This window comes from Xenopus laevis, chromosome 8L (genome assembly GCF_017654675.1).
Source record: "Xenopus laevis strain J_2021 chromosome 8L, Xenopus_laevis_v10.1, whole genome shotgun sequence".
Lineage (NCBI taxonomy): Eukaryota > Metazoa > Chordata > Amphibia > Anura > Pipidae > Xenopus > Xenopus laevis.
Genome location: NC_054385.1, coordinates 134,932,132 through 134,947,304, shown reverse-complemented (window position 1 = coordinate 134,947,304; position 15,173 = coordinate 134,932,132). Strand labels below are relative to the sequence as shown.

The 15,173-nt window shown below is 48.2% G+C and overlaps 2 protein-coding genes across 2 annotated transcripts in view; one reads left to right on the top strand and one right to left on the bottom strand.

Moving 5' to 3' along the window:
* The window catches only part of LOC108699167 (histone-lysine N-methyltransferase ASH1L), a gene marked incomplete at its 5' end in the record, with an annotated part of 51,556 nt that extends 40,497 nt beyond the window's left edge, over positions 1-11,059 (top strand). Inside the window, 14 exons of the mRNA XM_041574013.1 lie at positions 129-223; positions 483-631; positions 707-859; positions 3,682-3,736; positions 3,946-4,078; positions 4,157-4,405; positions 6,654-6,740; positions 7,055-7,145; positions 7,223-7,361; positions 7,674-7,846; positions 8,294-8,460; positions 8,790-8,830; positions 9,031-9,314; positions 9,393-11,059. Coding sequence (XP_041429947.1) covers positions 129-223; positions 483-631; positions 707-859; positions 3,682-3,736; positions 3,946-4,078; positions 4,157-4,405; positions 6,654-6,740; positions 7,055-7,145; positions 7,223-7,361; positions 7,674-7,846; positions 8,294-8,460; positions 8,790-8,830; positions 9,031-9,314; positions 9,393-9,484 — 1,908 coding nt within the window. The remainder of the gene's footprint in view (positions 1-128; positions 224-482; positions 632-706; positions 860-3,681; positions 3,737-3,945; positions 4,079-4,156; positions 4,406-6,653; positions 6,741-7,054; positions 7,146-7,222; positions 7,362-7,673; positions 7,847-8,293; positions 8,461-8,789; positions 8,831-9,030; positions 9,315-9,392) is intronic.
* A 1,464-nt stretch (positions 11,060-12,523) lies between these two features.
* On the bottom strand, positions 12,524-15,023 carry LOC121397269. The gene is made up of 2 exons (XM_041573862.1): positions 13,123-15,023; positions 12,524-13,030 (listed from the first exon to the last, which is right to left on the bottom strand). Exons 1-2 carry the CDS (start codon positions 15,021-15,023, stop codon positions 12,916-12,918), a joined length of 2,016 nt encoding a protein of 671 aa, XP_041429796.1. The 3' UTR covers positions 12,524-12,915.
* Positions 15,024-15,173: the final 150 nt, after the last annotated feature.

Genomic DNA, 15,173 nt, shown 5'->3' with positions numbered 1-15,173 from the left:
CATGTTGTACTGCTGATGCCGCTCTCTGTCCCCTGTGTATATACCCAGCGGTTATATGCCATGTGTGTGTGTGTATATACCCATGGTTACATGCCCAGTGTACAGAGTCTGTGCCATGTCTGTTTCAGAAAGGTCACCTCCCCGAGGATCGTGGTGATGCCGTTGCTGCTCCCAGCAGGCTCGGCCCACAGCTGCACATGAAGCCCATGTCTAACAGGGAGAGGTACGACAGACGGACACATTTCTGGCATCAGCCTAGCAAACCCGCTTCTGGGCACACAAAAGGGTGGGGTAATAATCTGCAGAGTGGGGCAAGAGTTACATTCATATTGGTGCAACATTAGGGGCCCCCTGAAGTGATTAGATAATGGCAAGGGTAAATCCCTGTGTATACGGAAAGAGGATTGGCTGCTATGAGTCAAGTAGAGTGCAGTGCCACGCTTGCTCCTGCCCATAGTAAATGTAATGACAATTCTTGGCAGGAATTTTGTGCTGAAACATCACGTTTTCCTGGTGCGGAACTGGGAGAAGATCCGTCAGAGACACGAGGAAGTGAAGGACAGTCTGTCCCCGGGGAGTCTGTACAGTCGCTGGAGTAGTATGGGCAGGGACGATGGCAACATCAAATCAGGTGAGGCTTGTGCCCTCTGTGGGTGCCAAGGGAACCCCATTCAACCCCCTAATGTGCCCTTCTGTCTCCTTTCAGATGTGTTCATGACCCAGTTCTCTGCCCTGCAGACCTCACGATCCGTTCGCACCAGGAGACTGGCGGCGGCAGAAGAGAATATGGAGGTAGCTCGGGCTGCCCGCCTGGCACAGATCTTTAAAGAGATTTGTGATGGTATTATATGCTACAAAGGTGATTGCATCCCTGGCACTATTCTACCCCCAAAGCCTTGTTGTCACGCTACATAAAGGGATTTTGACTTACTGGAAAATCCTAATCTAGTAGGTCCGAACTGTCCGTGCAGACGTCAGGGTTTTGTCTTCATTCACTTCGGGAGGCAGGACTGAAAATTGAACACCCCTGGTCCCACCCTCTGGTTACATCAGCTGGCTCCACCTTCTCATCTCAGTTCTATTGGAAAGCTCAGTAAGTGGAGACAGTATTGATAGAAAGAAGGAAGGCCAAGAGACAAAAGGTAGATAGTGAGAAAGAGGCCCCAAAGCCCATACTAAATCAACCTGGTGGGACTTGACAGTTTGGGCCTACTAGAAAAGGATTTTCTGGTAAGTACAAAATCGCTTTTTCTCTAGTCGGCCCTCCTGTCCGTGCAGATGTATGGGGACGTCCAAAAGCTGTCCCGTTTGCTGGGTGGGTAATCCAGTCTGATTTGGCTACAACCGCTTGTAAAACTTTTCAGCCAAACGAGGCTGGTTGACTTTGTAAAACTTAAAAAAAGTGTTCTGTGATAGCCAGTTAGCTGCCTGGCAGATCTGTTGTTACCAAGTTGTACAGGGCCCAGGATGAGCTCTGTGCCCTGGTTGACTGAGCCTTTACTGCAAATGCTCTAAGTGTTTGAAATTGTAAGTGCTATTGATAACTTCCACCAGCCATTCTGATATAGTTCGTTTAGACACTGCCCTTCCTTTGAATGCTGTGCCATAGGAGATAAATAGGCTGTCTGAGTGCCTATATGTTGTGGACTCTTTTAAGATATATTTGGAGGGCACTCACCACATCCAGTTTATGGAGTAATTTCTCTCCCTTGTCTGCTGGTTTTGGCAGAAGGAAGGTAAGACCATGTCTTGGTTCATATGAGATTCTGACACCACTTAAGGGAGGAATCCAGATACGGTCCTAAGTACTACTTTGTCCTGGTGGAGCCATGGTTCTCTGCATGAGAGTGTGGCTATTTCAGAAACTCGCTTTGCTGACTTGATTGCTACTAGAAAGGTAACCTTAAGTCAGAGTCACTTCAGGTCGCAAGTTGACAGGGGTTCAAAAGGTGGATGTTGTAGGGCCTCAAGGACCAGTGGTAAGTACCATGTAGCAAGGGGTTGTTTCAGAGGTGGCCAAGTCCTGGCTACCCCTCTAAGGAAATGTTGGGCCGTGATCAAGCCACCTTATGTGTGTCAGAGCAGAAATTTGGTGGTTCTTGTTCCAGTGCTGTAAGTAGTTGTTTTGTATCTGAGATGGAACCTGTCAAAAGGTATGGCCTCCAGGGTGGCGACCATTAGGCCTAGAAGGGGCAGAGAGTCCCCTGCCGAGAGTCTTGTCACTGACAGGAAGGATTGGGTTGCAAATATTATTGTGTCGATTTTGTTCTCTGGTAGGTAGACCGTCTAGGAGTGTGTGAGTCGAATTGGAGGCCCAGGAATCATATGGTCTGGCTTGGTGTGAGTGAGCTCTTGCGGTGGTTCATCAACCAACCGTGTTGTGTTAACACCTGTAGGCACATATTGGTCATCCAAGTATGGTATGATGTCTTAAGTGTGCATATTAAGAGAGGAGAGGGAGGGGTGTGTGTGTGTATCCAAAGTTGCGCATGGTACCGAATGATTGTGAAGTTGCGCTAGCGAAAATACGATCAGCAGTTCGAAGTTACACTAGCGTTGGCTAATTTGCATATGGCATGAAGTTACAATGGACGTATATGTTGCAGCAAACACATTACACAAGTCCAGGGAAGCTTAATAAAATAAAGTTGTTATATTGCCCTACACATGAGCCCAGTGTATAGTTTGTGCCATATGTTAGGAAATGTAGGGGGGAAGCCGGTTACCCAAAAAATTCCATCTTTTTCAGCCTATCACCCTGTAAAAAGGAAAAGACGCCAGAATTTTGGGAAAAGGCAAATCTGGTGATAGAGTAAACGTTCAGTAAAATCAAAAACTAGTGAATTTGCAGAGCAGCGCTCTTTCGCCAGAGTGGAAATTCGCCTGGCGTTAAGAGTGCAAAGTTGGGCCAGTCAATCTCCTTCGCTAGCGTAATTATGCGCCCGTTAGTAAATCGGCGAAGTGCCAAAATGACGGCCACTTCTCCCTTAAATTTCCCCCCAAGACTGTCCTTCACCTCGGAGGCAGGACAAAGAACTGAGAGAAGGTGGAGCCTTGAGTGTTCAATTTTCTGTCCTCCTCCAGAAGTGAATGAAGACACAACCCATACGTCTGCACTGACAGGAGGGCCGACTAGAGAAAGTCATTACTGGGGTACTCCAGTCACCCTAATACACTAGCCTCCCAGCAACTCAACATCACCCTGACCTACAGGCAATAACCCTGTGTCTGCCCACTGGGTGAAATCTGCATCAGCCCTGTAATTATGGGCCCTGATCACAGGGACATTACATGCACAGGGGTCCCTATTCACCCAGGACATTAAATGCACAGGGGCCCCTAATCACAAGGACATAAAAAACAGAGGGGGCCCTAATCACAGGGACATTAAATACAATAGTTAATCAAAGGGATATTAAATGCACATGGGGCCCTAATCACAAGGACATTAAATACAGAGGGGGCCATAATCACAGGGACATTGAATGCACAGGGGCCCCTAATCACAAGGACATTAAATACAGAGGGGGCCCCTAATCACAGGGACATTAGGGCCCCTCTGTATTTAATCACAGGAACAATAAATACACAGGGGCCCCTAGTCACAAGGACATTAAAGGCACAGGAGCATGAAATACAAAGGGTCCCCTAATGACAAATGTCACTACTCTTTCTGTTTAGATTCTTCTGATCGACCCCTGGCCTCTCCTCTCCTGAGTCTTCCCAACAAGAAAAGGTGAGTGAGGACAGTGTCTAGCAGGGCAATTAAGGACAGTCTCTGTAGGGGGCTCAGGCAAGGCAATTAAGTGAGAGGGCAGTCTCTGTGAGGGGGGGACAGGCTCAGGCAAGTAAAGCCAGTGACAGGGGCACGACAGTCTCAGAGCTCCGTGGGGGCGGGACATTCCCAGTAGCTTGTGCCTGTAACACATTCCCTGTGGCCCTTAGAAACCCCCACTACTATGAGAAGGTGTCAGACCCCCTGGACCTGTTGAGTGTGGAGAAGCAGATCCTCACTGGACACTACAAGACGGTGGAGGTGTTTGACACAGACATGCTGAAAGTGTTCCGCAATGCAGAGGTGAGTGCCACCGGGGCTGCTGGGAGGAGAGGGGGTGGAGCCAGGGCTGCTAACTGAGCTGCTGATTTGCTGTTACAGAAGTACCACGGGAGGAAGTCCCAGGTGGGCAGGGATGTGTGTCGTCTCAGGAAGGCCTATTATAATGCCAGGCACGAGGCTGCTGCCCAGATTGATGAAATAGTGGGCGAGACAGCCAGCGAGGCAGACAGCAGCGAGACTTCCTTGTGTGACAAAGATGGCGGAAATGAGAAAGATGATGACATCATCCGCTGCATCTGTGGCCTCTTCAAGGACGAAGGGTTGATGATTCAATGCGACAAATGCATGGTATGTACAAAACGTAGAGCTGAGCGTGGCCTGACAGTCAGGAGACTTGTATACTGTTCACACAACTGTCATTGAGACTTTCTCTAGTCGGCCCTCCTGGCAGTGCAGACATGTGGGTTATGTCTATCTTCACCTCTGGAGGCATAGGACAGAAACAATTAGGTATTTTTTCCTTAATTGTTTTTTCCTTCCTAGGCTACAGAATTCTAGGCTTAGGATTTGGAGGCATGCAGAGCTGTCTCCCAACGTGTGGTGGGAATAGATGTGCTGAGCTACTGTATCTTTGAATGTCTAATGTCATCAGACAGACGCACGGCGCAGTAAAGATACAAAGTTCGGGGAGCTGTGAAAGAATCCTAGAGGAGCACAATAACCCTCAGGACCTCTTACTGGTATCAGTAATTGGCAGCAAACGGTCGGAGCCACAGACATTTTGTCTGCAGCAAAGTCATTCGCTCTATAAGAGCAGCAATTCCCTCCGGGTTAACATCGTAATGGACAGGTCAGATTCCCTCAAGGAACAAAGGGAGGACATTCAAGTCTCAAAATCAGCTAAAAAACCCACAAAAAGGGTAGAGAAAATAATTAAATGAAAAAAATGCAAGCACACATTTAGGAAGTCTGAACACACTGACTGCAAACCTACAGAGGCACCTACTGTCACCACAGGGCCTCACTACTTCAGAGAGCAGTTTTCCTCAGAGAATGCCCACACTGAAGAGGCACAACATCAAAGTAACGCCAACTCCCCCCTGTTGGTAAAGGAGGGTTTGGCACTGATACTACAGGAGCAACCATCATTTTGGGGACTTTTTGGAATGGATAAAATCTACCTTTCAAGCCATTCCTGAGTATATACCCTCGAATACAAAGCACAGGGCCCAGGAGATATTCTGAGACTCCTCGGGAAACCTGAAGACTCTTCACTGGTCTAGTTAGTGTATCTGACCTGCAGGCTTCAGACCACCAAGAGTCAGAATCAAACGGTGATTCTGACACAGAACAACCAAAAACCATTCTCGTTGCACCAGATTGGCTGAACAAACTATGGTGCACGGACCTGATCAATATGTCTCCAAGCCGTGGCGACTACCTCTACAGCTGGACCTCCTTACCCAAAGTGCAGCCAGACTTTACAACCTTTCCATGCTCTGTTTGACGGCAATTGACCTGGAGGGAAAGAACTACTCCAGTAATCACAGAATTTATTACAGACGGTCTTGCGCACAACACACTAAAGTCACAGATCTCGGCTCTTTCGGCACTGCCAAACAAGAAGTGGCCAGAAAACACTACCAGACAACAATCCTTCAAGGAGTCCTACACACCAGGCCGCCCTTCAAAGACCCTACGCCTCCTTGGGACTTGCCCTTGGTGCTTTTAACACTACAGAAAGCCCCCTTTGAACCTTTAGACTCGTGATCTTAAGTGGTTGTCCCTGAAAGTAACATTTCCTATAGCAATAACATCAGCAAAGAGGGTGTCAGAAATGGCAGTGCTATCTTCCAAGGAGCCATGATTGGTTCTCCAAATATGTAGTGGGCGTCCTTCAACAATTTTATTACATCTTATAAATTGCATGTCTTTGCCTCAAATTTGCCCATGTTTGGCCGCAAAGTTTTACAAGCAGCTGTGGCACAGTAAATCTTTTGATACAAGGTTAATAATTACAGTACATTTTTTCATTGTTTTAATGATTCCCATAGTAAAGATTCCAAGGTTACACTGAGTTTTTGTGTTTACCTACCCTAATAATTACTGGACAACTTTTGGACGTCCCCACACGTCTGCACTGACAGGAGAGCCAACTAGAGAAAAGGGGATTTTGTACTTACCAGAAAATCCTTTTGTAGCAGGCTGATTTTAGTATGGTTCTGTGGACACTAGGTCCTTTCTATTGCTCTCTTGCCCGGGGTTCCTCCATTTTTCTGAGATACTCCACCTCATTAAGCTGAGAATGGGAGGTGGAGCCAGACTATATACTAGGGGAGGGGTCAAGAGCCTGATCATTCTGTCCTGCCTCCAGAGGTGAAGATGGAACTAACCCACACGTCTGCACTGACAGTTGGGGCCTACTAGAAAAGGATTTTCCGGTAAGTCTAAAATCCCTTTTTGTATACTATTCACACAACTGTCATTAAGACTTTGAATAGTATACAAACAACTGTCATGGAGACTTTGTATGCTATTCACACAACTGTCATGGAGATTTTGTATACTATTTACACACCTGTTTCTTCCTGTGTAGGCGTGGCAGCACTGTGACTGCCTGGGGGTCACCTCTGATGTGGAGCATTACCTGTGTGAGCAGTGCGACCCCCGCCCTGTAGATCGGGTAATATGTCTCTCTGATTGGCTCTCCCTGTACCCTCCACATCAATAGGAACTTGTTCCTCGCTGAGCCTGTCCCGATACTAACCTACCCGCCTTTCTCGATACTAACCTACCCGCCTGTCCCGATACTAAACTACCCGCCTGCCTCAATACTAACCGACCAGCCTGTCTTGATACTAACCTACCCGCCTGTCCTGATAGCCTGCAGAGCTGTATCATCTGTCCCTGATACTGTGCATTCATTGGTTCCCCTATGTAAGATCCCAGAGGCCTGTCAGTATCCGTAGATTCAGAACCTTGGGAATTTCGTTGCAGGAGGTTCCCATGATCCCTTGCCCCCACTACGCACAGCCGGGATTCATATACTTTATTTGCCTGTTGCGGGATGACCTGCTCCTACGCCAAGGTGGGTACCAGCCTGTGATTGGATGAGGGAAGTGTGTATCCTGGAGGAAGTCACCTTTCTTGTCTCTCTGTCAATAGGTGACTGTGTGTATCTAATGAGGGACAGTCGTCGGACACCAGATGGACAGCCAGTGCGCCAGTCATACAGACTCCTGTCTCATATTAACCGAGAAAAACTCGATATATTCCGCATAGAGAAGTTGTGGAAGAACGAGAAGTAAGTTCCGTGCATCCATCTGACTCCTCCCACGGGCAATGGTGCCCCCACTACATGTAACTCCTCCCACAGGTTAAAGTCCAAGGTGGGAGCAGCTGGGTGGTTTGTAGGTAGAATGTAGGTGCTGGGCTGCAGGACATAATGGAAGAGGTAAGTGGCAGTTAGATGTACCTGGAAGCACAGAGGCTCAGTATGTAGGAGAGGTGTGTATCACGGAGGGGTAGTATATATACAGGGGTAACAAGTCTGATTATACTTGTTGTACAATGTGAATATACAGGGTCTCCAAACCCCATGCCCTTTCCCTTCCAGAGGGGAGCGCTTTGCCTTTGGGCACCATTACTTTCGGCCGCATGAGACGCATCACTCGCCATCACGGAAGTTTTATTACAATGAGCTCTTCCGGGTTCCCCTCTATGAGATTATCCCCCTAGAAGCTGTGGTGGGCACCTGCTGTGTCCTTGATCTGTACACTTACTGCAAAGGTAAGTCCCTTCTACTATGCTGGCACTTCTAGACTATGAGCCTGTCCCTTCCTTTTCCCCTCTTCCTGTGTCCATATCCCCTTCCTTCCTGTCTGCTGCCCCTTTTAACTCCTCTGTCACCTTGTCTTTTCCTCTCTGCACCCCTCTTTCTCCTTATCCACTTTCTTCCTTCTCTCTCCCACTCCTCTCTACCTTCTCTTCCTCTCCCACCCGTTTCTCCTTATCCACTCTCTTTCACCCCTTCTCTTCCTTCCCTACCTCATATTTCTTGTTTGATCCCGCTCTTCTCTGCGCTCCCATATCCTCTTGTTTACTTTCTGTCTAACCTCTTCCTTTCTGTGTGAAGCACACTCTTCCTCTCTATTCGCCTGCAAGGGCAAGTTTCTATGGTTGGGAGCAGCACCTCTGTGTTTCGCTGTTTGTGCTTAATGTGACTTCCTGTTGCAGGCAGACCAAAAGGTGTAAAGGAACAGGATGTTTACATATGTGATTACCGGCTGGATAAATCTGCGCATCTGTTCTACAAAATCCATAGGAATCGCTTCACTGTCTGCACCAAAACATATGCCTTTGACCACTTCCCCAAGAAGCTGACACCAAAAAGGGACTTTTCTGTAAGAGAGATGCTTTTTTCCTATCAGGAGTTCCTGTGTATCCTGCCCTCCTTCCTGTCTGCCTCTTCCTCCTTCCTGTCTGCCTCTTCCTCCTTCCTGCATGCCTCTTTCTCCTTTCTTGTGTACACTTTCCTCCTTGCTGCATGTCCTGTATCCCGGGGGAGGGGACAGATGGAGATTGGGGTGAGGGGACCCCAGATTGCTGTGTAGACATGTGCCCCCTTCTGTAGAGGGAGTTGTTTGGATGCCCCATCCCTATAAGGGATCAGAGCTGAGGGTAATGTGATCTTCGTGACTTTCCCTAACAAACTTCTCTCATTCCGTTGCAGCCTCACCATGTGCCCGATAACTACAAGCGTAACGGGGGCAGGTGAGTTCCATTAATTAGGTGCCGTCCCCTCGTTCAGCCTGAGCTGTGCCAGTCCCATCTCTTCCACGGGTAGGGAGTCCCTGTTCCAAACAGAACTTCTGTCTCGACCTGCGGGCGCCAGTGCAGCCAGAGGTTACGTCACATGGGTGAGGAGCTTGCAGTTCATTTGAACCCTTTCTGCTTTATTTGACTCCTTTCAGGTCTGCCTGGAAATGTCTCAAGCAATCAAGCAGTGGCCTGCACACAGAAGAAGACTCTCTTCCTGCAATGGTGGATTTACTGACCAATCAGGATGATTGCCAGCAGGAAGTTCCTGTCTCTGAAGTGGAGACCCCCTCTGTGGAAGTGAATGAGCAGCAGGTGGAGGACAGTAGCAGCAGCACCCAGGCCCATTTGTGCTCCAGGCAAGAGAGACAGCAGCTCCAGAGGGACAAACTCAACCAGATCCTGCTCCGGCTCCTAGAAAAGATCCCAGGGAAAAATGGTGAGTGTGTGTGCCGGGGGGCGGGGTCAGGCTGCCGGTGTCCAATCAGGGACTGACGTTGTCCTCTCTCCTCTCCAGCAATAGATGTGACTTATCTCCTGGAGGAAGGTCCCTGCAGGAAGCTACGCAGGCGCACCCTTACTCTGCCCCAATGCATCTTCAGGAAGTGATGCGCCTGATGTGACAGAGAGATGATGAGGCGGCAGTTGTGAGTCTGTGTGATGAGTAACACAGTGTCTCCTCTTCCATTGGTGTTGCTTGTGCAGCTGAGAGAATGGGGAGAAGTGGGCTCAGTGGCACCTGAGGGCCAACACAAGCAATTTGCTCGGTTCCTCAGTGCCTTTTAGCTTCACACCTCCTGGGAGCAAGAAAAAGGGAAACCCCTATCAGTTGGAGTTTGCTAGAGGTCTGTGCACAAGAGCTTGCCATTTTAGGCTTTACTGCACACTTGGGCGTGGCCTAACAGATTCCTCCTGCCTAACCCTATCAGCACCCACCATGTCTCTCAATAACTGGGACCCTAGGTACCCAGGATCAATTGCTTAGGGTGCCAAACAGTTGCAAAGTGTCCCGACCTTGTGCGCATGTCCTTGGTCAGTATTCCCGCCGACTCCCTTCAACAGCAGCACTAGGTTCAGCCTGAAACACAAGTCCCGCCCACGAGGGGCTGCAGTCACAAGATAAACGTTCCCAGAGGAACAGGAAAAGCACTTTGAGTGCCCACCTAGCAGGGGCCAAAAACTCCCAGCAGCAGCACCACCAGAGTGGGGAAAAGCAGAAGTCCAACTACCCCCGACTCCTCTCCGGGACAGCAGAGGGGACTTCAGGGTCCCATTAACCCCGTGCCCCCGAGGCATCAGGAGTTACAAAAGGAAAGCTCAGCTTTTTTATTGTCCTGAAAGGACCCGCGATTGTGTGGATACCAGAGTGCCAAGTCGTGTGTATATCTGATATACAGGAGGCTACAAAGCAATACGACTCCCTGCCAGCCCGTTAACCTTCTCCCTGCCAGCCCGTTAACCCTCTCCCTGCCAATCCCAGCACCACCGCACTTTGCCTCTTGCTGGCCAGGAAAAGAAGAGGGAAAAAAGCCTAAAAACTATTTTATTAAAAGCAGAAGAATGTGCATATTTTCTTACAGAAGAGTGTGGTCAATAGGAGTATCTAATACTCGTCCCAGACGGACTGCACTCACACTCACACTCACTAGTGTAGTCAGAAAGGGAGGGAGACGCGGCACCAGACTGAGGCATCTCACAGCTACAGTAGGTGCTTCCCTTGGTGTCTGTCCTCCTGCTGCTCATTTCATGGGGCCCCAAGTACAGGAGGGCCCCCCGCTCCATCCCTCCCCTGCTCACGGCATATAAACCCATTGTGAGACAATCAAAGGATTGCAGCTCTATATAAATATATATATATCAATCTATTTTCTCTGTGCGTGCCTGTGTTCTACTCCCTCCTCCTCCTCATCTACAACTCTCATTTTATAACCAATCAGAAGAAGGTTTATTAAACTCTCAAAGCACTACGTGAGGGCCCGTCTGCATGGATGCCCTCGATAATGTTCTTGCTGACGAAAAGATGCTGCTAAGAACTTTCTACCACGAACAGAAGCTTCACAACATAGATCTTTGTTTGATGTTACTCTCTGTACATGATGTATTACCCACCCTAGCATTGGATGTACTTACCTCTCAGCCAATGGGAGCCTAGTATTAAATGGGAAGAGAACCCTTTCCTACCAATCCCCGGCTTCTTCCTTTTGCACCTCACTAATAAAGTACAGAGAAGAGCGACTAAGCTGATAAAGGGAATGGAAGGGATCAGTTATGGGAAAAGACAAGTTGGGATTGGTTACACTGGAGAAGAGACAGTTAAGGGGGATATGATCACTATATATAAATATATAAGGGGATATGATCACTATATATAAATATATAAGTTGGATATTAATCACTATATATAAATATATAAGGGGATATGATCACTATATATAAATATATAAGGGGGATATGATCACTATATATAAATATATAAGGGGATATGATCACTATATATAAATATATAAGGGGATATGATCACTATATATAAATATATAAGGGGGATATGATCACTATATATAAATATATAAGGGGGATATGATCACTGTATATAAATATATAAGGGGATATGATCACTGTATATAAATATATAAGGGGATATGATCACTGTATATAAATATATAAGGGGGATATGATCACTATATATATAAATATATAAGGGGGATATGATCACTATATATAAATATATAAGGGGGATATGATCACTGTATATAAATATATAAGGGGGATATGATCACTGTATATAAATATATAAGGGGGATATGATCACTGTATATAAATATATAAGGGGGATATGATCACTGTATATAAATATATAAGGGGGATATGATCACTGTATATAAGTATATAAGGGGATATGATCACTGTATATAAATATATAAGGGGGATATGATCACTGTATATAAGTATATAAAGGGGATATGATCACTGTATATAAGTATATAAGGGGGATACGATCACTGTATATAAATATATAAGGGGATACGATCACTGTATATAAAGATATAAGGGGGATACGATCACTGTATATAAAGATATAAGGGGAATACGATCACTGTATATAAATCTATAAGGGGATACGATCACTGTATATAAATCTATAAGGGGATACGATCACTGTATATAAATATATAAGGGGGATATGATCACTATATATAAATCTATAAGGGGATACGATCACTGTATATAAATATATAAGGGGGAGATCATAACTATATATATATATATATATATATATATATATATATATATATATATATATATATATATATATATATATATATATATATATGGGAACAGTAATGAAATAGAGAAAGTACAGAGAAGAGCAACTAAGCAGATAAAGGGGATGACATATTGGATTCAGGAAGGATTATTCCCTCTCTGGGGCCAATGGCAGAGGCTTCAGAAGACTTTCCTCTAGACCAACTGACAGATTTATTATATAATTATAGAGAGAGTGAGATAAGGCTGAACTTGATGGGCGTCTCAGCCTGTGTTAAAATGTTGGGGTGATTGAGTCTGGGGTGATTGTTGGGGTGAATAATTGTCATATGTGGGTGACAGTTGGTGGCGGTGCAGTCGTATGATGTAAGAATCAGACACATAGACGTTTGGGAGAAGGTTTAATATCGCTGCATATGTGAGACAATAGATATATCCCCTCAATACTGTGCACAGGACATAGAATAATATCTGCCCAAGAGCTTACAATCTAACCATAAATTCACAATTCTATATAGTGCCATATATATATATATATATTAGGGCAGCCCAGCAAGCTTCCCCCCCCCCAGTGGCCTTTGAACAATGCAGTAGAATGGGGAAGATTATATTTGTGGGTGTGGCCCTCCAGCCAAAGGGCGGAGTTAGTGGATGGGCGCAGTTAATTGATTGGGGAATGTACTGGCCTATTGGCAAGGAGGGAACAGGAGAAGGGCACAAATGGGGTCCCTAACAGGTGCCAAAGTGAACCCCTAAACATGAGTACCCCCCACAAGTCACATGATACACAGTGGGTCATGTGACACCATCAATTCAGTGCCCGCCCCACAACCAGGAGAAACCACTGTTGGCACCTGAGCACTTGTGTAGTTAAACTGCCACCCTCCTGACCACGCCCACTGCTGAATTCTCCTCCCTCCTGGCCACACCCACTGCTGAATTCCCCTCCTGACCACGCCCACTGCTGAATTCTCCCTCCTGACCACGCCCACTGCTGAATTCTCCTCCCTCCTGGCCACACCCACTGCTGAATTCCCCTCCTGACCACACCCACTGCTGAATTTCCCTCCCTCATGACCACGCCCAGTGCTGAATTCTCCTCCCTCCTGACCACACCCAGTGCATAATTCTCCCTCCTGACCACAACCACTGCTGAATTCCCCTCCCTCCTGACCACACCCACTGCTGAATTCCCTTCCCTCCTGACCACGCCCACTGCTGAATTCTCCTCCCTCATGACCACGCCCAGTGCTGAATTCTCCTCCCTCCTGACCACACCCAGTGCATAATTCTCCCTCCTGACCACAACCACTGCTGAATTCCCCTCCCTCCTGACCACACCCACTGCTGAATTCCCTTCCCTCCTGGCCACGCTCACTGCTGAATTCCCCTCCCTCCTGACCACACCCACTGCTGAATTTCCCTCCCTCCTGACCACGCCCACTACTGAATTCTCTTCCCTCCTGACCACACCCAGTGCGTAATTCTCCCTCCTGACCACACCCACTACTGAATTCCCCTCCTTCCTGACCACACCCACTGCTGAATTCCCTTCCCTCCTGACCACGCCCACTGCTGAATTCCCCTCCCTCCTGGCCACACCCACTGCTGAATTCCCTTCCCTCCTGGCCACGCTCACTGCTGAATTCCCCTCCCTCCTGACCACACCCACTGCTGAATTTCCCTCCCTCCTGACCACGCCCACTACTGAATTCTCTTCCCTCCTGACCACACCCAGTGCGTAATTCTCCTTCCTGACCACACCCACTGCTGAATTCCCTTCCCTCCTGACCACGCCCACTGCTGAATTCTCCTCCCTCCTGGCCACACCCAGTGTGTAATTCTCTTCCCTCCTGACCACGCCCACTGCTGAATTCTCCTCCCTCCTGGCCACGCTCACTGCTGAATTCCCCTCCCTCCTGACCACGCCCACTACTGAATTCTCCTCCCTCCTGACCACACCCAGTGCGTAATTCTCCTCCCTCCTGACCACACCCAGTGCGTAATTCTCCTCCCTCCTGACCACGCCTTGTGCTGAATTCTCTTCCCTCCTGACCACACCCAGTGTGTAATTCCCCTCCCTCCTGACCACACCCACTGCTGAATTCCCTTCCCTCCTGACCACGCCCACTGCTGAATTCTCCTCCCTCCTGGCCACACCCAGTGTGTAATTCTCTTTCCTCCTGACCACGCCCACTGCTGAATTCTCCTCCCTCCTGGCCACGCTCACTGCTGAATTCCCCTCCCTCCTGACCACGCCCACTACTGAATTCTCCTCCCTCCTGACCACACCCAGTGCGTAATTCTCCTCCCTCCTGACCACGCCCACTACTGAATTCTCCTCCCTCCTGGCCACACCCAGTGTGTAATTCTCTTTCCTCCTGACCACGCCCACTGCTGAATTCTCCTCCCTCCTGGCCACGCTCACTGCTGAATTCCCCTCCCTCCTGACCACGCCCACTACTGAATTCTCCTCCCTCCTGACCACACCCAGTGCGTAATTCTCCTCCCTCCTGACCACGCCCACTACTGAATTCTCCTCCCTCCTGGCCACACCCAGTGTGTAATTCTCTTTCCTCCTGACCACGCCCACTGCTGAATTCTCCTCCCTCCTGGCCACGCTCACTGCTGAATTCCCCTCCTGACCACGCCCACTACTGAATTCTCCTCCCTCCTGACCACACCCACTGCTGAATTCTCCTCCCTCCTGACCACGCCTTGTGCTGAATTCTCTTCCCTCCTGACCACACCCAGTGTGTAATTCCCCTCCCTCCTGGCCACACCCACTGCTGAATTCCCTTCTGACCACGCCCAGCGCTGAATGCTCTTCCTTTTTGCAGGGGGCGGGTCCTAGATGGAGGGATGGAAGTAAAGTGATTGACATTGAGATGATTGAGTCCCTGGCAGAGCTCAGTGCTATTAATTGTGTCTGATCCTTCCTGTATTATCCTGTAATGAAGTGGCAGAACATGTGATTGGCCTCCAGCACTTCCTCCCCTGGGGCACTTACAGAGTCGGTGGGTGTGGCCGGGTT

What these genes read in the sequence shown, in the direction of transcription:
- LOC121397269 (XM_041573862.1), bottom strand. Translation starts at nt 15,023, where the DNA reads ATGTCAATCACTTTACTTCCATCCCTCCATCTAGGACCCGCCCCCTGC. An exon ending in AGAATTCAGCAGTGGGCGTG is followed by an intron (nt 13,031 to 13,122) that starts GTCAGGAGGGAG and finishes GCAGTGGGCGTG; the next exon opens with GTCAGGAGGGTGGCAGTTTA.